This window comes from Mobula birostris, chromosome 5 (assembly GCF_030028105.1).
Source record: "Mobula birostris isolate sMobBir1 chromosome 5, sMobBir1.hap1, whole genome shotgun sequence".
In the NCBI taxonomy this organism is placed as follows: Eukaryota; Metazoa; Chordata; class Chondrichthyes; order Myliobatiformes; family Myliobatidae; genus Mobula; species Mobula birostris.
The window spans coordinates 209688749-209714044 of NC_092374.1; the positions used below are offsets into that span (position 1 = coordinate 209688749).

The 25296-nt window shown below is 47.1% G+C and overlaps 1 protein-coding gene across 2 annotated transcripts; it reads left to right on the top strand.

The window, feature by feature from the left end:
- Positions 1 to 7573: 7573 nt before the first annotated feature.
- On the top strand, positions 7574 to 24461 carry LOC140198337 (zinc-binding protein A33-like). 2 transcript variants are annotated; one of them, XM_072259435.1, is made up of 6 exons: positions 7574 to 8005; positions 8685 to 8780; positions 9190 to 9423; positions 10758 to 10780; positions 10868 to 10986; positions 23821 to 24461. In XM_072259435.1, the coding sequence occupies exons 1-6, from the start codon at positions 7595 to 7597 to the stop codon at positions 24372 to 24374; spliced, it is 1437 nt and encodes a 478-aa protein (XP_072115536.1). In that variant the 5' UTR covers positions 7574 to 7594; the 3' UTR covers positions 24375 to 24461. The 2 variants fall into 2 exon arrangements, with proteins under 2 accessions (XP_072115536.1, XP_072115537.1); XM_072259436.1 differs by lacking the exon at positions 8685 to 8780.
- Positions 24462 to 25296: the final 835 nt, after the last annotated feature.

A 25296-nucleotide genomic window follows, 5' to 3' on the forward strand; every position in this document is an offset into this window, starting at 1 on the left:
AGGGTCAGTCAGCGTGGCTTTGTGAAGGGCAGATCGTATTTAACAAGCCTGATAGAGTTCTTTGAGGAGGTGACCAGGCATATAGATGAGGGTAGTGCAGTGGATGTGATCTATATGGATTTTAGAAAGGCATTTGACAAGGTTCCACACGGTAGGCTTATTCAGAGAGTCAGAAGGCATGGGATCCAGGGAAGTTTGACCAGGTGGATTCAGAATTGGCTTGTCGTGGTGAAGGGCGTACATTCAGATTGAAGGATTGTGACTAGTGGTGTCCCACCAGGATCTGTTCTGTGACCTTTACTTTTCGTTATTTTTATTAACGACCTGGATATAGGGGTCGAAGTGTGGGTGGAAAGTTTGCAGACGACACGAAGGTTGGTGGTGTTGTGGATAATGTAGAGGATTGCCAAAGCTTGCAGAGAGACATTGATAGGATGCAGAAGTGGGCTGAGAAGTGGCAGATGGAGTTCAACCCTGAGAAGTGTGAGGTGGTACACTTTGGAAGGACGAACTCCAAGGCAGAGTACAAAGTAAATGGCAGGATACTTGGTGGTGTGGAGGAGCAGAGGGATCTCGGGGTACATGTCCACAGATCACTGAAACTTGCCTCACAGGTTGATAGGATAGTTAAAAAGCTTATGGGGTGTTAGCTTTCATAAGTCGAGGGATATAGTTTAAGATCGCGATATAATGATGCCGCTCTATAAAACTCTGGTTAGGCCACATTTGGAGTACTGTGTCCAGTTCTGGTCGCCTCACTATAGGAAGGATGTGGAAGCATTGGAAAGGGTATAGAGGAGATTTTCCAGGATGCTGTCTGGTTTTGAGAGTATGCATTATGATCAGAGATTAAGGGAGCTGGGGCTTTACTCTTTGGAGAGAAGGAGGATGAGAGGAGACATGATAGAGGTGGACAAGATAATTAGAGGAATAGATAAAGTGGATAGCCAGCGCCTCATCCCCAGGGCACCACTGCTCAATACAAGAGGACATGGCTTTAAGGTAAGGGGTGGGAAGTTCAAGGGGGATATTGAGGAAGGTCTTTTACTCAGAGAGTGGTTGGTGCATGGAATGCATTGCCTGAGTCAGTGGTGGAGGCAGATACACTAGTAAAGTTTAAGAGACTACCAGACAGGTATATGGAGGAATTTAAGTTTGGGGCTTATATGGGAGGCAGGGTTTAAGGGTCGGCACAACATAGTGGGCCGAAGTACCTGTACTGTGCTGTACTATTCTATGTTCTATGTTAAACTATTGTTGGCGGAATTTCAGATTTAGACGAGAACAAGTACAAGTAGAGGAGTGAGATAAATCAGCAAGTTGAGTAGTGTTACAGCAACAACCTTGCACTCAACATCATGAAGACAAAGGAATTGATTGTGGATTCAGGAAGGGGAATTGGAGGGAACACACACCAGTCCTCATCGTGGGATCCGAAGTGAAAAGGATGAACAGTTTCCATTTCCTGACTGTCAACATCTCTGAGGTAATATGCTGGGTCCAACATATTGATGCAGTTACAATGAAGGCACAACAACTACTATATTTCGTTCGGAGATCGAGGAGAAACGCTCTGTCACTAAGGACACTTGCAAATTTCTACAGTTGTACGGTGGAGACTATTCTAACTGGTCTAATGACCCCATCACCCAGGACATGCCTTCTTCTCATTGATAACATCAAGGAGGACATATAGGATCCTGCAGACACTCTCAACAGTTCAGGAACAATTTCTTCCCCTCCGCTATCGGATTTCTGAATGGACAATGAACCCATGAACACTTCCTCAGTATTTTCCCTCACTTTTTGCACTAACTTTAATTTTATATCTACTGGTTCTAATTTATAGACTTTATTACTATGTATTGCAATGTACTGCGGTCACAAAACAACAAAATTCACCACATATGCCTGTGATATTAAACCTGATTCTGATACACAAACACACACAGCTGGGCTCAGACACACAACGCTCCCACATTCCTCCCTTTGAGACTCCCTGCTTGCTCCGTGGCCCCTGGTGTGAAGCTCAAACTGTTGCAACCCCTGCCCTTTAAATTCTGAGGGTGTGATTTATCTGTTCAGTGTTTGAGTTCGCTATTAAATGAAGAGCATTGAATGGGAAGGAAGATTTGAATACCAGAATAAAGATCTCTTCTGAAGGTATATATGGTCCTGGTGAGAGCGTACCTGGAACACTGTGCACAGGTCTGATCTCCCTCCCAGAGGCCTGTCATAAAATTAGAGAAATAACAAGTGGTCTGACTGAGACAGACACCGTCTCACAGAGTATTGAGAGGGTAGGGGCAGAAATGACGTTTCCATTGGCTGAGGTGAGGACCCAGGGATCACAAAATCAGTGGGCACCTCAGCAGGACAGAGATGACGAGAAATTTCCCCATCCAGAGTGCAGTGAATCTTTGGAATTTTCTCCACATGGTTTCTAAATTCAAAGAGCAAATTTAGGGGCTCTGTAATGCTGGGAACGTTGCAGGAAAGTGGCGCTGAATTCAAAGATTAGCCATGTTCCGCGTGAAAGGCCGAACAAGCGCAAGGGGACGAACGGCCACGCCTTCTCCTGATTCTTATTTTCTAAGGCACGTGTTTACCTTGGCACCTTGTTCTACCTTGCGCTTCAGCCTGTAGGACTGCACAGGGGAGCGGTGAGAGCTCCAGAGATCCATCGGCAGCCACTGCGGGGCAGCTTGCGTCTTCCAGCAGCAGGAGACGGGCCAGATAACAGGCCCCGATCTATGGCGGGGAAATGCCGGGCTCCCACCGTGCAGCTGAAACATCTCACGGAATCTCCGCCAGTCTCTTCACCTCTGTCATCAGAAGGATTCAAGACCCCGGTCGGTCCCAAGGCGCAACTTCCAATCTTCCCGCGCCACTCTCGCTCCCGCTTTCAAACTCTGGTCTGCTTTGAGCGCTCAGCATCCCGCCCACTGACACTCCTCAGCCAATGGGAGCAAGCTTCACACAGCGGTGGGCGCTGATTGGCTGTGTGTGTGTGTGTGTGTGTGTGTGTGTGTGTGTGTGTGTGTGTGTGTGTGTGTGTGTGTGTGTGTGTGTGTGTGTGTGTGTGTGTGTGTGTGTGTGTGTGTGTGAGAGAGAGAGAGAGAGAGAGAGAGAGAGAGAGAGAGAGAGAGAGAGCGAGAGAGAGAGAGAGAGAGAGAGAGAGAGAGAGAGAGGGGTGGGTACCTGCTGCGGCGTGGAGCTGAAGATGTCAGTCAAAGTTTGTTCTCAGAATCAAAGGAGTTCCCCGGAACTCAAAAGTTCAAAGTAAATTTTATAATCAGAGTGCAGAGAAGTCACCAAATTGACCTCCGAGATTCATTTTCCTGCGAACATGCACAGAAATTCTACAGAACAGAGTAGTAACTATATCAGGATCAGTGAAAGATCAGCCAGAGTGCAGAAACTGTGCAAATGCAAATATGAATAAATAGCGATAAATAACGAGACATGAAGTAACCACAGCGGCTGCTGATGGATCTCCGGAGCTCTCACCACTCCCCTGTGCAATCCGACAGACTGAAGGTCAAGGGAGAACAGGGCGCAAAGGTCAACACGTGTTTTACAAAACAAGAAACTGCACCAGGGGTGGCGATTCGGCACAGTTATGGTCTCCCTTCCAGAGTCAGACTGTGAGATGAAGGGAATGAATAGAAAGTTTCCCAGATTGATTTGGGGAGCGAGGTACTGTCCTCGGAGAGATTACACTGACTGGGCCTGTCTCAAAATCAGAAAAATAACAAGTGTTTTAAATGACTGAGACAGACAGAGTCTCACAGGGTACTGGCAGGATAGGGGCAGGAATGATGTTTTAAATGACTGAGACAGACACAGTCTCACAGGGTACTGACAGGGTAGGGGCGGGAGGGATGTTTTAAGTGACTGAGACAGACAGAGTCTCACAGGGTACTGACAGGGTAGGGGCGGGAAGGATCTTTCCATTGACCCCTTGTGCTGTTCTGCCTCTCACTCAGAACATGCCCGACCTTTGACCTCAGCGCTACATTCCTGCAACTTTCCCAGCATCGCGGAGCTACTAAATTTGCTCTTTGAATTTAGAATCCTTGTCGAGAAAATTCCAAAGATTCACTGCACTCTGGGTGGGGACCTCTTATTGAGTCTTTAAGTCTCCCCAGCCAGGGGAGACATCGTTCCTGCGCCTACCCTGTAAATACCCTGTGAGAAAGTGTCTGTCCCAGTCAGACCACCTCTTATTTCTCTAATTCTGAGACAGGCCCAGTGCGATAATTGGTGCGGAGCATTTCAATGGATGAGCACGTCAGTGCATTTCTCCTGTATTGTCCAAGAGCATGATGGTTGAGGTGTTGAGGTCTGAACCTGGTGCGAATCCTGAGGCTTTTGTACCTTCTACCCGATTGCGGCAGTGAGAAAAGAGCCTGGTCTGGGTGGTGAGCATCTCTGAAGATGGATGCTGATTTGCTACGACAGAGTTTTTTGTAGATGTGCTCGATGTTTGCGAGAGCTCCACCCATGATGTACTGGGCCGAGTCCAATACTTTGTGCCGGTTCATGAAGAGGGCGATGAACTACTTTGTTCGTCGTGATCCATGTGAATCTATCAAACCAGCAGCTTTGACCACAGGAACATCATACAAAGGTCAGCACGGAATGTCCTGCAGTTACTGCAGGAGAAGGACTGGATGGACACAGTGGAGTGGTTCCCTGATCAGAGAGTTCAGACCATCTGACAGGATGCCTCATCACCAGATCACACCAACAGGCACCAAGACATTACCTGGCTGACCGTGAGAGGGGCTGTCCCAGTTTGATCCTTGCTACATGCCCGGAGATCACTCCCACAGCGCGCTGCCCCGAGTTTACTGCAGTGGAGACGAGACGGTCACTCACCTCTTTGCGGACTGTGGGCTGGCGAAGATATGTGGAGAAAGATGCAAGGGCCTGTGCCACAGCAGCCGCGTGACAGAACGCTCACTGATCCTCGGGCTGTTCCCAAGACGCACAGGAAAATGGACATCAAGTGCTGCTGGAAGGCTTATTCAGAAAGTTAGAAGGCATGGGATCCAGGGACGTTTGGCCAGGTGGATTCAGAATTGGCTTGCCTGCAGAAGGCAGAGGGTGGTGGTGGAGGGAGTACATTCAGATTGGAGGATTGTGACTAGTGGTGTCCCACAAGGATCTGATCTGGGACCTCTACTTTTCGTGATTTTTATTAGCGACCTGGATGTGGGGGTAGAAGGGTGGATTGGCAAGTTTGCAGACGACACAAAGGTTGGTGGTGTTGTAGCTAGTGCAGAGGATTGTCAAAGATTGCAGAGAGACATTGATAGGATGCAGAAGTGGGCTGAGAAGTGGCAGATGGAGTTCAACCCGGAGAAGTGTGAGGTGGTACACTTTGGAAGGACAAACTCCAAGGCAGAGTACAAAGTAAATGGCAGGATAGTTGGTAGTGTGGAGGAGCAGAGGGATCTCGGGGTACATGTCCACAGATCCCTGAAAGTTGCCTCACAGGTGGATAGGGTAATTAAGAAAGCTTATAGGGTGTTAGCTTTCATAAGTCGAGGGATAGAGTTTAAGATCGCGATATAATGATGCCGCTCTATAAAACTCTGGTTAGGCCACATTTGGAGTACTGTGTCCAGTTCTGGTCGCCTCACTATAGGAAGGATGTGGAAGCATTGGAAAGGGTATAGAGGAGATTTACCAGGATGCTGCCAAGTTTAGAAAGTATGCATTATGATCAGAGATTAAGGGAGCTAGGGATTTACTCTTTAGAGAGAAGGAGGATGAGAAGAGTCATGATAGAGGTGAACAAGATAATAAGAGGAATAGATAGAGTGGATAACCAGCGCCTCTTCCCCAGGGCACCACTGCTCAATACAAGAGGACATGGTTTTAAGGTAAGGGGTGGGAAGTTCATGGGGGATATTAGAGGGAGGTTTTTTACTCAGAGAGTGGTTGGTGCGTGGAATGCACTGCCTGAGTCAGTGGTGGAGGCAGATACACTAGTGAAGTTTAACAGACTACTAGGCAGGTATATGGAGGAATCTAAGGTGGGGGCTTATATGGGAGGCAGGGTTTGAGGGTCGGCACAACATTGTGGGCCAAAGGGCCTGTACTGTGCTGTACTATTCTATGTTCTATGTTCTATGTTCTATGACTATCAACTCGGTGAAAGATGCCCGAAACTTATTGGTCTGCCAACACATCGAGATGTCCGTAGTGCATGAGAAAAGTTGGGAACCTCTGTCGTACAGGAATACTGCTGACTGGCACATTCCAGGCTGCAGGGACACCATTGAAATTGCAGAGTCCCTCGCCTACTGAGAGAGGGGCCGGGTTGGCTGAGGAAGCCTCTCAATTACTGTAGTAATGAAACACCACAGGGGCGACAACAGCCCTATCGATTCTAACGAATGTAAAAGAACACCAGATACCTCATAGACAACGAATCTTAATTCATTGGGTAAAGGCATGGCACGGTGTATCACTGTCAATATTTTTATGGTGAATAAAGTTTACTTTGATTAAAATAGCAACTTTTGGGCAGTGTCCCGACAGATGGAACCGGGCCTTCCATTGGAGCCGGGACGGACATGGGTTAAGTCAGGAAGTTTCTTCACGAGGGGCCGTTGAAATCAGGATTTCACCGAAAATAATAATATTTTCCACCCTCTGATGTAGAATGTCCAGTCCTGCGCTTTTTCCTGCAGCCACAGGTCGGTCATCACCACTGCATCTGTCTCCTCACAGCACAATATTCTCTCCACATTCCCAGTTTTATGGCATGAGCTAAGTTAAAAGAGACTTCAAATACTTACTTAACTACCGTTTCACGACCCAGCCAGACTCTCTCCAGAAAAATAAAAATGAGCTACTGGAGGAACTCAGCGAGTCAGGCAGCATCTGCGGAGGGAGATGGAGAATCGACATTTCGGGTTGAGACAGTCCAGGTGAAGGAAAGTCGATTGTACATTTCTCTCCACAGTTGCTGCCTGAACCGCTTAGTTCCTCCGGTCTCATGTCTCCTACTCGAGATTCCAGTATCTGCAGTCTCTTTGTGCCTCTCTTTTCAGAACTTTCCCCTTTCAGTCCTGCCTCAGACTGAACCAGACTCTTCTCTCCGGCTTCATTTCTGTTCTGCTTCTTCTTTAGCCCATCACGCCTATTGGGTCACAGGCCGCCAACAGCATCTCTCCGAGGGTTGATTGACCCAGTGGCCTCTGCTTTCACCACACGACTTCTTTCGTCTTCCAGGGGAAAGTCCTTCCGTTTGCAGGGATGAGACTCTGGAGATTCAGTTGATGTTTCTGTCTCACTGGGTTTTTACGGGATAGGGTTGCTAGCCGCGTGCCTGACCCTCCTCCTTTTGCAGCCGGGCTTGGGCAGTCCATGGCTGAATTTTCATTTTTGCTCCGACCTGCATAATCTGTTTCTGATCCCTCCCTGATCTAGATACCACAATCCCTTCCCACAGACAGCAACATCATTTTAATTCCTCGAGTCTGCAGCGCGTGTAGTGGACAATCGTGGTACTGCAAGGGATCGGTCGCTCCCCGAAAGTGAAAGCATTCTGAATCAGGAAGTGCCGGGAGTTAACATGGCTGCGAAAGGACCGGTCGAAAGCTTAACCGATGAGGCAATTTGTTCCGTCTGCCTGGATTTCTTCGCCGATCCGGTGTCACTGGAGTGTGGACACAACTTCTGTCGCTCTTGTATCACACGGTATTGGGAAAGGGAGGAGAGAAACTCTTGCCCGGAATGTAGAGAGCTGTTTGCTAACCGCACCCTTAGGGTCAGCTGGGCCTTAGCAAATCTGGCTGAAAAAGCTCGAAATCTAAACCTGAATCTGAAAGGGGAGGAACGTAAACTTCACTGCGAGGAGCATGAGGAACAACTGAAGCTGTTTTGTGATACGGACAAGACACTGATCTGTCTGATCTGTAGAGATGCGCAGGAACACAGCGAGCACCGCTTCATGCCGATTAAAGAAGCTGTTAAAATCTACAAGGTAAAACTAACCCGAATTTGATACTCAACACATTTTCTCTTGACCTACATACCATCACGTGAGCCTCCAAAGCTAACACATCATTCTCTGAAACTTCCGCCATCCCCAACAGGATTCTATCCACAGCCCATCCCACACCCCACAACTCTCCGCTCTCTGTCGGAATCGCTCCCCGTACTGTATCGCCCTTTTGCACTCGCTCCTCCCCACTGATCTCCCTCCCGGCACTGACACCTGTAAGTGGGACAGGTGCTACATCTGACTCCTACATCTCTTCCCTAGTCACCATTCAAAGCCCAAACAACCCCAATTCCTCCCGTTTCTTCCATGGTCGATTGCCCTCTTGTATCAGAATCCCCCTTCGGCTCTTTGCCTCTTCCACCTGTCCCGTCTCAGCTTCTTACTTCATCACCTCCCCCACGTTCCGCCTCATGTTGTCACAGCTGCCAGCTGGCGCTCATCGCCAACCTTTTTATTCTGGCTTCCGCCCCTTCCTTTCCCAGACCGAATCAAGGACCAATGAAATGTTTCCTCCGGATCACCGTCTGCTTATTGCCCCTCCATAGATGCTGCCTGACTCACTGAGTTTCTCCAACATTTTCTGTGTGAAAATCGGGTTTGATCACCTGTTTCTTTTGCTGTATCTTTGTTTCTATTTCCTTCGCTCTCTGACTTCCAGGATCAGCTAAAATCTTCCTTGGACTCTCTCACAAAAAAGAAATCAGATTTCCAGGAAAAGGAGCAGCAACAGAAAGAGAAGATTTCTGGAGTTCGGGTGAGGGTTCCTGAGCGGAATTTCTGATTTTACTGTAGAGATTTTCTCCCTTTAATGCAGAACAGCAGAGTGTCACAGCTCCAGTGACCTGGGTTCGATCCTGACCTCTGGTGCTGTCTGTGCGGAGTTTGCATGCTCTCCCTGTGACCACGACAGTTTCCGACACATCCCAAGGACATACTGGGTGAATCGTTAATTACAACTAACCCCGTGTAGGTAGGGAGTGTGTATGTGAATCAGGTGGGAGTTAATGGGTCAATGGGGAGAATAGGTTTCAGGAAAACGTGACGGAATGATGTTGACAAGAATGCTCTCCGAACTGGCATGTACTCTAGAATGGTCTCCTTAAAGTCAGCAGGAAATACAACACAACAACACAGCAAAGCAATCTTCACCTTTCATTCGACAGGAACAGACACACAGCGTTCAGTCTCACATCACATCCCAGTTTGACGAACTGCGCCAGATTATCACTGAGAAAGAGCAGAGCTTACTCAGAGATCTCAGGAATGAAGAGGAGAGGATTCTAAATCCAATGGAGAAAAACCTTCTGGAGATTCAAGAGAATATAAGGCTTATTCAGGAGGAAATCACTAACATAAAGAAACAGATGGATCAAAAAGACAGTGTGATATTTCTCAAGGTGAGTGATTATATTTCAATTTGTTTCTGTCGAAGGGCACGAAGTTAACAGTGGTATATTTGAAATAAACACAACACAGCGGTCAGTTCTAACAAATCAATTGCCGCTGCTGGCGACCTCGCACATATTGTTATACTTGCATGACGCGCCCTCCAATTACTCCAGTAATGACATTCCAAATTGTCGAAGATATTTATTTGATCCTTTATCGGCAAGAAGCTGACGAAGGGTCTCCGGCTGAAACGTCGACAGTACCTCTTCCTAGAGATGCTGCCTGGCCTGCTGCGTTCACCAGCAACTTTGATGTGTGTTGCCATCCATGTATCTATCCAATTTGTTCTTAAAACTTAAGAGTGAGCCAACACTTACCATGTAAGCTGACAGCATATTCCGCACTCCCACTACTCTCTGAGTAAAGAAGTTCCCCCTAATGTTCCCCCTAAATCTTTCCCCTTTCACCCTAAAGTCATGTCCTCTCGTATTTATCTATCCTAATATAAACGGAAAGAGCCTCTTCTGGGAAATGATTCCCCATTAAATATCCCATAAAACTCCCATTAATACCCAGTTCCAGTCGTAGGCTGTGAGTGTGTCTCGTGCAGTAGGTGTGAGGGTCTCTCTGTCAATCAGTGAGAACAAAGAATGTGACCATTCCCCCCCCCCCACACACACACACACATCAGGCTTATCCTCGATATCCGGTTTCCATCAGATTGGGGAAACATTCACTGTTCCTTTACTTTGTCAGACAAATTTCACATGGCATTAATTCCCAGTCTCCATCATAACAGGCCATTCGATCTATCTTCTCCTATCAGTTTCCCTGCTTCACAAGCCTCCTCCCACCTGCTCACCACACCCAGCAACAGTGCCCGAACTCCATGGTCCCTCATCCAGTTTCCCCATTATATTCCGTCTCTGCTGTTCTGCTTCAATCACTTCTGTGGCAGTGAGTTCCAAATCCTCTTAACTAAATTTCTTATGGGGTTTATTAAAATCCATCTGGAATTTCATCACCCTATAAATAGAGATACTTTTCCCACCTGCACACAATCAAATCTATCACTAATCTTAAATTCCTCCATTTTATCATTCTGACGTCTTATCCTGATGAAAATGCACAATCTGTCTTGTCTCTTCTGTAAGTTTCATCCTCTCAGTTATGATCGAATTTGTAGAAACATTCTTTGTAATTTATCCCCTGGTTCTGTATTCTCTGTGTGTGTGAGTGACTGCGGGAGTGGGAACTTTCAACGCCTTGCAATGATTTGGATGAAATTCCGGATGTGGACAGTAAGTCCAAGTCTAAACAGATGTGTTTTTATTTATTTCAGGAGGAAGTTCGACGGAACAAGAGGTAGGACCTACTCTTTACTGAAACCCTGGATGGATTTGTAAATTAGTTCAAAATTCCAGTTTACAACCATCAATTTAATACTTACAGGATTAATGATGATGTCCAGGAATTGTCAGTGACAGATGAGGCCCTATCGGTTGAAAAATTCAATCACCCCTATTTGTTGAACACAGTGCTGAGGGAAACACTTGATGCTATTAATCGAGGTAAACCTTACAAAGATTCATTTCTCCTTGTTTATGAAACACAATTAAATTATAATTTGAGGCAAAGATTGGCTGTAGTACCGGGCTAAAGGGTAACAAGTTTATTCCACATCAACCTCGCCGACTGGGAGGCATCACTGTTACATGGTCAGCTGGAGATGTCAGACCCCTGAGCACACCAGCACAGGGTCACAATACAACCAATACATGGGACTGGCAGATGAACCACTGTGTCCTGATCCCAGGCACACTGCACTAACACGCCAAGGCATGAGTTTGAATCTTACCATAGCAGCTGGAAAATTAATACTGACTTGATGATATTGTAGGGAATAGAAGTGGGTATCAGTATAGTTAACAGGATTGTCAGGAAAATACACAAGTCCTTCATGTGCCTGTGAGTGCAGACTCTGATTGACGCAGGTCTTCCCCTCTTCTCGATCAGCAACTCTCACTGTTTTTAGAGGCAGAAGAGGGGAGCAGTAGTAATAGGGGACTCAATCACCAGGGAAACAGACCGGAGAATCTGTGGACATGAACGGGATACTCGAGTAGCTGGTTGCCTCCTCAGTTCCAGGGTCAGCGACGCCTCAGATCGTGTCTGCAGCATTTTAGAGAGGGAGGGAGAACAGGCAGATAACTTGGTATATTTTGGGACCAATGACATTGGAAGTAAAAACAAAGAGATCCCGAAAATAGAATTTGGAGAGCTTGGTAGAAAGCTTAGAGCAGTACCTCCAGGGTTGTAACTACTGGATTGTTGCCTGTGCCAAGTGCTGCTGAGAGTAGAAACAGGGTAATTTGGTAGATTAAAGGTGGCTGAGAGGATGGTGCGGGGGGCAGGCATTCAGGTTTTTGGATCATTGGGGTCTCTTCTGGTGGAGGAGTGACCTGTTCAAAGGTGATGGGTTGCACCTGCACCCGAGGGAGAACAATATTCTCACTGAGAGGTTTGATAGAGCTGTTGGGGAGGGTTTAAGCAAATATGGTGGGGGAGGGGTGTTGGGAACTGGAGTGAAGGGACAGGACTGATGGTAAGAATGCAAAAATACCGTGCAATCAGACTGTCAGATAGGGCGGACAGATGAGAGGACAAAATTGTAGTCAGCATGGGGAATATTAGTGCATTAGGATGCAGAATTAAAAAGGGTAGCAGATACAGTACACAGAGTGTTAAATCTCAATACATGGAGTATAAGAAATAAGTGGCTGATCTTGTTGCACTATAACAGATTGTCAGGCATGATGCTATGGCCGTCACTGAATCGGGGCTGAACGATAGTTGTAGTTGGGAGATGAATATTCAAGTCTACACAATGTGTCGGTGGTACAGGGAGGTAGGCAGAGGGGGTGACTTGAGTCAGCTGGTAAATCAGTAGAAAGGTATGATGTTGGATTGGAAGATGTTGAATCCTTGTGGGTTGAGTTAAGGAACTGAAGAAGTAAAAATGACACTGATGGCAGTCATATATAGGCATCCCAACAGTAGCTAGAAAGTTAGCCACAGATTTCAGTATGCAGGTCAATTGAGAAAATTAGGTTGGTAATGGATCTCAAGAGAGTGAATTTGTTGAATGCCATGTGATGGCTTTTTAGAGCAGTTTGTCATTGCGCCTAGTAGGGGAACCGCTCTACTGGATAGGGTGTTCTGTATTGAACCTGAGGTGATTAGGTAAAAGAACACTTTGGACACAGTGCTCACGACGTGACTGAGTTCAATTTGAAATCTGATAAGCAGAAAGTCAAGTCTGACGTTGTAATTACAGTAGTCTGACAGAGGAGTTGGCCGAAGTAAATTGGAAGAAGACGCTGGCAGGGATGACAGCAAAGCACGAAATTATGACAGTTTCTGGGAAAATGAGGAGGGTGAAGAATAGATGTGTTCCAAAATTAAGTAAGTACTCAAATGACAAAATAGTACACCCGTGGCTGACAAGGGAAGACAAGCTAATTTAAAAGCATAAGAAAGGGCATACAACAAAGCAAAAATGAGCAGAAAGACAGAGTATTGGGAAGCTTATAAATATCCACCGAGAGCAACTAAAAGAATGATTGGGAGGGGAAAATAAGTAAATAAGATGAGAGTGGATATAGGACTGCTAGAAAATTAGGCTGGATATATAATAACGGGGGATAAAAAGATGACAGTTGAATTAAATGAGCATTCTGCATCAGTGTTCACTGTGGAAGACACTAGCACTGTGCCAGATGTTGAAGGGTGCGAGGGAAGAGAAGTGAGTGCAGTTACGATTATAAGGGAGAAGGTGTTCAAAAAGCTGAAAGACGGAAAGGTAGACAAGTCACCCTGACCAGATGAACTGCACCCTGGTGTTCTGAAAGAGGTAGCGGTAGACATTGTGGAGCATTAGTAATAATATTTCAAAAATCATTGGACCTTGGCATGATGCCAGAGGACTGGATAATTGCAAATGTCACTCAACTCTTCAAGTAAGGATAAAGGCAGCAGAAAAGAAATTATAGACCAGTTAGCCTCACCTCTGTGGTTGGGAAGAAGTTAGTGTCAATTGTTAAATATGAAGTTTTGGAATACTTGATGACACTGGACAAGATTGGACAAGTTAGCATGGCTTCCTTAAGGGGATATCTTCCCTGATAACCCTGTTGGAATTATTTGAGCGGTTTATAAGTAGGTTAGATAAAGGGGATGTAGTGGATGTTGTATATTTGGAATTTCAGAAGGCCTTTGACAAGGTGGCACACACAAGGCTTCTTACCAACTTAAGAGCCCACGGTATTACAGAAAGGTTACTGGCTTGGTCAGAACATTCGCTAATTGGTAGGAAACAGCGAATGAGAGTAAAGGAATCATTTTCTGGTTGGCTGCCAGTGACTAGTGGTGTTCTGCAGGGGTCGGGGTTGGGATCACTTCTTTTTATGCTGTGTATCAATGACTTAGCTGATCACTTTGCAGATGACACAAAGATTGGTGGAGGGGCAGGCAGTGATAAGGAAACAGGTAGGCTGCTCAAGGATTTGAATGAGGAGAATGGGCAAGAAATTGGCAAATGATATACAATGTTGGAAAATGCATGGTCATGAACTTTGGTCGCAGAAAGAATGCGCGGATTATTTTATTAAAAGAGAAGAAAATCCAAAAAGCTGAGATGAAAATGGACTTAGGAGTCCTTCTGCAGAGCATCCAAAAGGTTAACTTGCAAGTAGAGTCAGTGGTGAGGAAAGGAAATGCATTGTTAGCATTCAGTTCAGGGAGTTTAGAATACAAGAACAGTGATGTGATGCTGGGGCTTTATAAGGCACTGGTGAGGCCTCACCTTGAGTATTGCGAACAGTTTTGGGCTCCTCATCTAAGAAAACATGTACTGGCATTGCAGAGGTTTCAGTTCATAAGGATGATTGCAGGAATGAAAGGGTTATCCTACTGGGAACGTTTGATAGCTCTGTGTCTATACTTCTGAATTTTGAAAGATGGTGGGGGATTTCATTGTTACCTTTGGAATGTTGGACTGCCTGGACAGAGTAGATGTGGAAAGGATGTTTCCCATGGTGGGAGAGTCTAGGACAACAGGGCACAGCCCAACGATAGATAGGCCTCGATTTAAAACAGAGATGCAGAGAAATTTCTTGAGCCAGAGGTTGGTGAATTTGTGGAACTTGTTACCACAGGCAGCTGTGGAGGCTGTCGTTGGCTGTATTTAAGGCAGAGCTTGACAGTTTCTAGATTGAACGTAGTGTCAAATGTTACAGGGCGAAGTCTGGGAGTGGGGCTGAGGAGAGGAAAATGGGATCAGTCACGATTGAATGGTGGAGCAGACTCGATGGGCAAAATGGTCTAATTTTGCTCCTGTGTCTTGTGGTCTTATGGTTATCAGACTACTACATTGAAACATTGTGTGACTGAGCCCGGGCACACCAACCAGCATTGACATCAGTCAAGATTTCATCTCGGGAGAAGTGCACACAGCATAACCGGCCTGGCAAAACTCCTCCCCACATATACACAGGAAGGATTGGCAGAATGTAGTCAGAGCCTCAGCAATATACGTTGTTACTTCACTCAGTAACCTGGAAACCATTCTCTTCAGACACATAAATTTATTTATTTAAACAACTTACACACGTCACACATTGTCAGCACACTCCAGACGTGATGACACACACTGCAACATACAAACACTTCAATGTGCACAGTCTCCTTCAATATGTACACACCCACTGACATTTACCACGATCAACACACACACACACACACACACACACACACACACACACACACAAAGTAAGACATACCCAGATATACTATCAGAGTGTGGAGTGTGACACACGGCCAAAGAAATAAGGACAAATTCCCGTTTAGAAAATAAATCTTCCGTCCTTACCCAGTCTGTCTGTTCTGTGACACTGAGCTGCCCTCTGAGGTGAAGTCACATCTACAGTTTACAGACAGACTCCAGGGTGATGTGGGAGGGTTTGACAGATGTTGAACCCACGACCTACTTCATACATCTGCTAGACTAAGATGTCTTCTTGACTATATCCCATTTGTGTGTGTTTGTCCCATATCCCTCTGACCATTTCCTATCTATGAACCTGTCTAAATTTATATTGAAATATATTAACTACAGTTGTTTCTACAGCATCGGACAGCAAATTCCATCTACCCAACTCCCTCTCTGTGAGATTGTTACCCCATAGAACCCTCATAAAAACTTCCGATCTCACAAAAGGATTGTAAGGGATAAAATTGGTCCTCTTGAAGATCAGAGTGGTCGGCTTTGTGCGGAACCAAAGGAAATGGGGGAGATCTTAAATAGGTTTTTTGCGTCTGTATTTACTAAGGAAGCTGGCATGAAATCTATGGAATTGAGGGAATCAAGTAGTGAGACCATGGAAACTGTACAGATTGAAAAGGAGCAGGTGCTTGCTGTCTTGAGGAAAATTAAAGTGGATAAATCCTCGGGACATGACAGAGTGTTCCCTCGGACCTTGAAGGAGACTAGTGTTGAAATTGCGGGGGCCCTGGCAGAAATATTTAAAATGTCGCTGTCTACGGGTGAAGTGCCGGAGGATTGGAGAGTGGCTCATGTTGTTCCGCTGTTTAAAAAAGGATCGAAAAGTAATCCGGGAAATTATAGGCCGGTGAGTTTAACGTCAGTAGTAGGTAAGTTATTGGAGGGAGTACTAAGAGACAGAATCTACAAGCATTTGGATAGACAGGGGCTTATTAGGGAGAGTCAACATGGCTTTGTGCGTTGTAGGTCATGTTTGACCAATCTGTTGGAGTTTTTCGAGGAGGTTACCAGGAAAGTGGATGAAGGGAAGACAGTGAATATTGTCTACATGGACTTCAGTAAGGCCTTTGACAAGGTCCCGCATGGAAGGTTAGTTAGGAAAATTCAGTCGCTAGGTACACATGGAGAGGCGGTAAATTGGATTAGACATTGGCTCGATGGAAGAAGCCAGAGGGTGGTGGTAGAGAATTGCTTCTCTGAGTGGAGGCCTGTGACTAGTGGTGTGCCACAGGGATCAGTGCTGGATCCATTGTTATTTGACATCTGTATCAATGATCTGGATGATAATGTGGTAAATTGGATCAGCAAGTTTGCTGATGATACAAAGATTGGAGGTGTAGTAGACAGTGAGGAAGGTTTTCAGAGCCTGCAGAGGGACTTGGACCAGCTGGAAAAATGGGCTGAAAAATGGCAGATGGAGTTTAATACTGACAAGCATGAGGTATTGCACGTTGGAAGGACAAACCAACGTAGAACATACAGGGTTAATGGGAAGGCACTGAGGAGTGCGGTGGAACAGAGGGATCTGGGAATACAGATACAAAATGTCCTAAAAGTGTCGTCACAGGTAGATAGGGTCGTAAAGAGAGCTTTTGGTACATTGGCCTTTATTAATCGAAGTATTGAGTATAAGAGCTGGAATGTTATGATGAGGTTGTATAAGGCATTGGTGAGGCCCAATCTGGAGTATTGTGTTCAGTTTTGGTCACCAAATTACAGGAAGGATATAAATAAGGTTGAAAGAGTGCAGAGAAGGTTTACAAGGATGTTGCCGGGATGTGAGAAACTCAGTTACAGAGAAAGATTGAATAGGTTAGGACTTTATTCCCTGGAGCGTAGAAGAATGAGGGGAGATTTGATAGAGGTATATAAAATTATGATGGGTATAGATAGAGTGAATGCAAGCAGGCTTTCTCCACTGAGGCAGGGGGAGGAAAAAACCAGAGGACATGGGTTAAGGGTGAGGGGGGAAAAGTTTAAAGGGAACATTAGTGGGGGCTTCTTCACACAAAGAGTGTTGGGAGTATGGAATGAGCTGCCAGACGAGGTGGTAAATGCGGGTTCTTTTTTAACATTTAAGAATAAATTGGACAGATACATGGATGGGAGGTGTATGGAGGGATATGGTCCGTGTGCTGGTCAGTGGGACTAGGCAGAAAATGGTTCGGCACAGCCAAGAAGGGCCAAAGGGCCTGTTTCTGTGCTGTAGTTTCTATGGTTTCTATGGTTTCAATATGAGTCCTTTGGTTCTGTACTCCAGGTTCTCGGAAAAATACTCATTTTATCTGAGCCATTTATGAATGTATTTACCTCTATAAGGGGTCATCCCTCAACATCCCACACTACAGCTAAACAGCCCAAGCTTGTCCACTCTCTGCTTTTAACCGAAGCCCTCCAGTCCTGGTAACATCCTCCTGAATCTTCTTCTGTAATGCCATCCTACCCATATTCTGGGATGCGGAAATGCACACAATACCACACTTGGAGTATTGTGCAACACACATCAAAGTGGCTGTTGAACGCAGCAGGCCAGGCAGCATCTCTAGGAAGAGGTACAGTCGACGTTTCGGGCCGAGATCCTTCGTCAGAACTAACTGAAGGAAGAGTTAGTAAGAAATTTGAAAGTGGGAGGGGGACGGGGAGATGCAAAATGATAGGAGAAGACAGGAGGGGGAGGGATGGAGCCAAGAGCTGGGCAGTTGAATGGCAAAGGGGATATGAGAGGAGCATGGGACAGGAGGCCCAGGGAGAAAGAAAAGGGGGAAGGCGGGGGGAACTTCTTACTCCTTCTGAACGCTCTGCTTTCACTCCCTCCGCACTAATCCTAACCTTACTATAAAACCCGCCTATAAGGGGGGTGCTGTTGTAGTCTGGCGTACTGACCTCTACCCTGCTGAGGCACAGCGTCAACTCGCGGATACCTCCTATTCTTTACCCCTCGATCGTGACCCCATTAAGGAGCCATTGTCTCCCACACCATCACCGACTTTATCGGCACAGGGAATCTCCCATCCACTGCTAACAGCCTCATAGTTCCCACACCCCTCACTTCCCGTTTCTACCTCCTACCCAAGATCCACAAACCTGCCTGTCCTGGCAGACCAATTCTCTCAGCTTGCTCCTGCTCCACCGAACTCATTTCTGCATACCTTGACACGGTTTTACCCCCCCCCCCCAACTTGTTCAATCCCTTCCTACCTATGCTCGTGACACTGCTCACGCTCTGAAACTTTTCGATAATTTTAAGTTCCCTGGCCCCCACCGCTTTATTTTCACCATGGATGTCCAGTCTTTATATTCTTCCATCCCTCATCAGGAAGGTCTCAAAGCTCTCCGCTTCTTTTTGGGTTCCTGACCTAACCAGTTCCCCTCTACCACCACTCTGCTCCGTCTAGCGGAATTAGTCCTTACTCTTAATAATTTCTCCTTTGGCTCCTCCCACTTCCTCCAAACTAAAGGTGTAGCTAAGGGCACCCGTATGGGTCCTAGCTATGCCTGCCTTTTTGTTGGCTTTGTAGAACAATCTATGTTCCAAACCTATTCTGGCATCTGTCCCCCACTTTTCCTTCGCTACATCGACGACTGCTTTGGCGCTACTTCTTGCACGCATGCTGAGCTCGTTGACTTCATTAACTTTGCCTCCAACTTTCCCCCTGCCCTCAAGTTTACCTGGTCCATTTCCGACACCTTCCTCCCCTTTCTAGATCTTTCTGTCTCTATCTCTGGAGACAGCTTATCTACTGATGTCTACTATAAGCCTACTGACTCTCACAGCTATCTGGACTATTCCTCTTCTCACCCTGTCTCTTGCAAAAATGCCATCCCCTTCTCGCAATTCCTCCGTCTTCACCGCATCTGCTCTGAGGATGAGGCTTTTCATTCCAGGACGAGGGAGATATCCTACTTTTTTTAAAGAAAGAGGCTTCCCTTCCTCCACCATCAACTCTGTTCTCAAACGCATCTCCCCCATTTCACGCACATCTGCTCTCACTCCATCCTCCCGTCACCCCACTAGGAATAGGGTTCCACTTGTCCTCACCTACCACCCCACCAGCCTCCGGGTCCAACATATTATTATCCATAACTTCCGCCACCTCCAACGGGATCCCACCACTAAGCATATCTTTCCCTCCCCATCTCTCTCTGCTTTCCGCAGGGATCGCTCCCTACGCGACTCCCTTGTCCATTCGTTCCCCTATCCCTCCCCACTGATCTCCCTCCTGGCACTTATCTTTGTAAGGGGAACGAGTGCTACACATGCCCTTACACTTCCTCGCTTATCACCTTTCAGGGCCCCAGACAGTCCTTCCAGGTGAGGCGACACTTTACCTGTGAGTCGGCTGGGGTGATATACTGCATCTGGTGCTCCCGATGTGGCCTTCGATACATTGGCGAGACCTGACGCAGACCGGGAGATCCTTTCGCTGAACACCTATGCTCTGTCCGCCAGAGAAAGCAGGATCTCCCAGTGGTCACATATTTTAATTCCACATCCCATTCCCATTCTGACATGTCTATCCACGGCCTCCTCTACTGTGAAGATGAACCACACTCAGGTTGGAGGAACAACACCTTATATTCCGTCTGGGTAGCCTCCAACCTGATGGCATGAACATTGAATTCTCAAACTTCCGCTAATGCCCCAACTCCCCCGCGTACCCCATCCGTTATTTATTTATATACACACATTTTTTCTCTCTCTCTCTCCTTTTTCTCCCTCTGTCCCTCTCACTATACCCCTTGCCCATCCTCTGGGTTTTCTTTCTCCCTGGGCCTCCTGTCCCTTGATCCTCCCATATCCCTTTTGCCAATCAACTGTCCAGCTCTTGACTCCATCCCTCCCCTCCCGTCTTCTCCTATCATTTTGGATCTCCCCGTCCCCCCCCCACCTTTTAAATTTCTTACTAGCTCTTCTTTCAGTTAGTCCTGATGAAGGGTCTCGTCACGAAACGTCGACTGTACCTCTTCCTAGAGATGCTGCCTGGCCTGCTGCGTTCACCAGCATCTTTGATCTGTGTTGCTTGAAATACCAGCATCTGCAGAATTCCTCGTGTTGGAGTACTGTGAGCAATTTTGGGTCCCTTATATCGGAAAAGATGTGCTGGCATTGGATAGGGTCCAGGAGGTTCACAAGAATGATCCGAGAATGAAAGAGTTAACATATGAGGAGTGTTTGATGGTTCTGGGCCTGTAATTACGGGAGTTTAGAAGAACGGCTGATTTATTATCTGTCTCAACCTTATTCTCCGGCCTCCTGCCCATCACTTTTGACGCCCTAACTAATCAAAAAGTTTACCTATCAACTTTGGCTTTAAAAATCAAACACAAGAAAATCTGCAGATGCTGGTAATCCAAGCTACACAGGCCCTGACGAAGGTCTCGCCTGATCTCCCTGAACATATTTGGAGAGAGCTGATGTTGGGAGGATGTTTCCTATCGTAGGTGGGCCGAGAACACACAGCCTCCGACTACAGAGATGTCCATTTAGGATAGAGATGATGAGGAATTCCTTTATCCACAGGACAGTGATTCTGCTACAGGCAGCTGTGGAGGCCAAATAACTGAGTATATTTAAAGCGGAGTAGCACACACAAATTGCTGGGGAGACAGCAGGCCAGAAAGCATCTATGGAAAAGAGTGAACAGTTGACGGTTCAGGCTGAAACCCTTCATCAGGACCTGTGTTGCTTAAAGGTCCCTGCAAATTCATTCCATCCTAATGAGGGGCTGCGGGTGATGGGGTTGTGGGAAAGGGGACAAAGGGATCCTCATCTTTCATCTTTGTCCCCCTCCACCTTCTCGTTACGTCTGCACACACAGTTCACCCACAGGCTTTCCAGGCCTCCCCCACCTGGTTCTGGTTCAATCTGCCATTCACCTCTCCCCTACTGGTTCCCAATATCACCTCCTTTACAGTCTCGAGCCTTCACATTCCCTCACTTCACACTTCACACTCACAAATGAATGTTGACATTGAATGAAGGGCCTGTTCCTGTGCTGTGCTGTTCTATGTTCTCTGTTCCCTGTTTAGAATAATGAGACAAGATCTCAGGAAACACAAAATTCTTTCAGGGGTCAACAGGCAAGATACAGGGAGGATGTTTCCCCTGTGAGGAGTCAAGGGTCAGGCGTCACTGTCTGTCTGGGATTATCAGCACCAGGAGGGGTGGGGAGAGGGGGTTCTTAGCCATTCAAGTCACAGAGCCATCGCCGTACAGCATAGAAATGTGCCCTTCGACCCATCACCTCTGTGCTGACTTATTTACCCATCGACATTCATCACTTTGGCCAGCATTAGGTCAGTCTTATTCTTGTGGATGACACGAAGCTGGGCGGCAGTGTTAGCTGTGAGGAGGATGCTAAGAGGATGCAGGGTGGCTTGGATAGGTTAGGTGAGTGGGAAAATTCATGGCAGATGCAATTTAATGTGGATCAATGTGAGGTTATCCACTTTGGTGGCAAAAACAGGAAAACAGATTATTTTCTGAATGGTGGCCGATTAAGAAAAGGGGAGGTGCAACGAGACCTGGGTGTCATTATACACCAGTCATTGAAAGTGGGCATGCAGGTACAGCAGGCGGTGAAAAGGGTGAATGGTATGCTGGCATTTATAGCAAGAGGATTTGAGTACAGGAGCAGGGAGGTACTACTGCAGTTGTACAAGGCCTTGGTGAGACCACGCCTGGAGTATTGTGTGCAGTTTTGGTCCCCTAATCTGGGGAAAGACATTCTTGCCATGGAGGGAGTACAAAGAAGGTTCACCAGATTGATTTCTGTGATGGCAGGACTTTCATATGATGAAAGACTGGATCGACTAGCCTTATATTCTCTGGAATTTAGAAGATTGAGGGGGGATCTTATTGAAACGTATAAAATCCTGAAGGGATTGGACAGGTTAGATGCAGGAAGGTTGTTCCCGATGTTAGGGAAGTCCAGAACGAGGGGTCACAGTTTGAGGATAAAGGGGAACCCTTCTAGGACCGAGATTAGGAAAAGCCTCTTCACACAGAGAGTGGTGAATCTGTGGAATTCTCTGCCACAGGAAACAGTTGAGGCCAGTTCATTGGCTATATTTAAGAGGGAGTTAGATATGGCCTTTGTGGCTAAAGAGATCAGGGGGTATGGAGGGAAGGCTGGTACAGGGTTCTGAGTTGGATGATCAGCCATGATCATACTGAATGGCGGTGCAGGCTCGAAGGGCCGAATGGCCTACTCCTGCACCTAATTTCTATGTTTCTATGTTTCCCTTGTCTATTGAAGTGTCTGCCCAAGTGTCTCTTAAACTCAGAGGACTGGAGGCCTCTGACCTGCAGAGGTCGGTGCTGGTGTCGGGGGTCGTTTGTCATTCATGTTAATGATTTGGTTGATAATATAGCTGACATAGTTAGTAGGTTTGTGGGTGACACTAAATTGATGGTATAGTGGACACAGAAGAGCGTTATCTCTGTTTACACTGGGCCCTTGATTAACTCTAGAGTCCGTACAGGGTCAATGTTTTAAAATACATCTTGGCAGGTACGTGGATAAGAAAGTTGGAAAGCAATAATGAGCTCATTAAAGCCAGCTGGTCGGCACGAACAGGTTGGACCGAAAAAACTCTGTGACCCCCGTGTTTAAAACCATTCACTCAACCCTTTCCATCTTAATCCAGTCCTTTCCCGCGCTCGTTTCTGCTGTCCATCTCCCCAATTTATTGAACATTGAATTCTCCAACTTCCGGTAATTCCCTCCCTCTCCCTTCCCCCATCCCACTTTCACTCTGCCCCCTGCCCCAGCTGCCTATCACCTCCCTCACAGTTCCGCCTCCTTCCACTACCCATTGTGCTTTCCCCTATTCTTTCTTCACCTTTCCTGTCTATCCCCTCCGTTTCCCCTCCCCCACCCCTTTATCTTTCCCCTTACTGGTTTTTCACCTGGCACCAAGCAACCTTCTCCTTCCCAACCTCCCCCGACCTTCTTTATAGGGCCTCTGCCCCCTCCCTCTACAGTCCTGACGAAGGGTTCCGGCCCGAAACGTTGACTGATCGTTTTCACGGATGCTGCCCGACCTGCTGAGTTCCTCCAGCGTGTTGTGAGTGTTGCTTTGACCCTCGGATCTGCAGATTATTTTGTGTTTACGATCCCCTATTTATTTCTATCATTGAGGGAAGATGTCGACCTGAAAAGTAGACTCTCCATCTCTCTCCATACATGCTGCCTGACCCACTCGGTTCCTCCAGCATTTTGTGTCTGTTTGATCGGGAAATCTCTGCTCTCCGTCCAGCGCAAAACCCTTGGGGAGATATTAGTTGTCTGTCCGCTTTCGTTTGGTCAAACACCGGGAACGGTTCGTGTCGGCCACCCGACTGCGCCGGAGCCCCCCGGGCTTCCCACCGCGCTGCCCGAGACTCCCCCCGCCCTTGTCCTTGAGCTGCGCTGCCCGAGTCTCTCCCCGATCCCCGGGGCCGCGCTGGTCGAGTCTGCCGCCCCACACCCCTGTCCCAGGGGGCGCGCTGCCCGAATCCCCCCCCCCCGCCCCCAACCCGATCCCCGAGGACTCTGTAATTCTCTGCCACTCCCCACAGTTTCTGTCACCCTGGATGTGGAAACGGCGAACCCGGAGCTTGAGGTGTCTGGCGATCGGAAGAGTGTGAGATTGACCGGGACCAGGAGGAATCGCCGTCACACCGGGAAGAGATTCACACACTGGCTTTGTGTGCTGGGATCGGAGGGATTCACATCGGGGAGACATTACTGGGAGGTGGAGGTGGCGAGGAATCGGGTCTGGTATCTGGGAGTTGCCGCAGAGTCTGTGCAGAGGAAGGGATGGTTCAGAGTGAGTCCGGAGACCGGATTTTGGGTCATCGGGCGGGTTTATGACGTAACTGAGCAGGATGATGACGTGATAATTGTTCTCACGTCCCCTGAGTCCCGTCTCCCCGCCGGCCTCATCCCCGGGAGGGTAGGTGTTTATCTCAGATACCAGTCCGGGACAATTTCATTTTACAACGCGGAGACCAAGTCCCATCTCCACACCTTCGGTGGCAATAAATTCACGGAGAAGCTTTATCCTTTCTTCTGGCTTGCGGATAGAAACCAGTGGCTAAGAATCTGCTCCAGTTCCGCTCCGGATTTGTAAACGGGTCGGGTCCCAGGACCGACTTCTAGAGTAAAATACTTGTAAATATAATTGTGCGGAGAGTGAAATAAACATGGGAAGGGAATTATCGATCCATAATTTTAACTCATTTATCGTGTCCGTCAACGAAACAGAAACACTGCGGATTCAGCCGCAGCCGCGAGCGGCGCGTCCTGAGTTCCCTCGGGTGCTAAAGTCCACGCGCACGGAAACAGGTTAAATGGAACAAGTGGGGGCGGTGCTGACTGGAAAGGGCAGTCACAGAAACATAGAAAATACGTGCAGGAGTAGGCCCTTCGGCCCTTCGAGCCTGCACCGCCATTCAGTATGATTATGGCTGATCATCCAACTCAGAACCCTATACCAGCCTTCTCTCCATACCCCTGATCCATTTAGCCACAAGGGCCATATCTAACTCCCTCTTAAATATAGCCAATGAACTGGCCTCAACTGTTTCCTGCGGCATGGAATTCCACAGATTAACCACTCTCTGTGTGAAGAAGTTTTTCCTAATCTCAGTCCAAAAAGGCTTCCCATTTATCGTCAAACTCTGACCCCTCGTTCTGGACTTCCTCAACATCGGGAACAATCTTCCTGCATCTAGCCTGTCCAATCCCTTTAGGATTTTATACGTTTCAATAAGATCCTCCCTCAAACTTCTAAATGCCACAGAGTATAAACCCAGTCGATCCAATCTTTCATCATATGATAGTCCTGCCATCCCACGAATCAATCTGGTGAACCTTCTTTGTACTCCCTCTATGGCAAGGCTGCCTTTCCTCAGATTAGCGGACCAAAACTGTACACAATACTCCAGGTGTGGTCTCACCAAGGCCTTGTACAACTGCAGTAGTACCTCCCTGCTCCTGTACTCGAATCCTCTTGCTATGAATGCCAGCATACCATTCGCCTTTTTCACCGC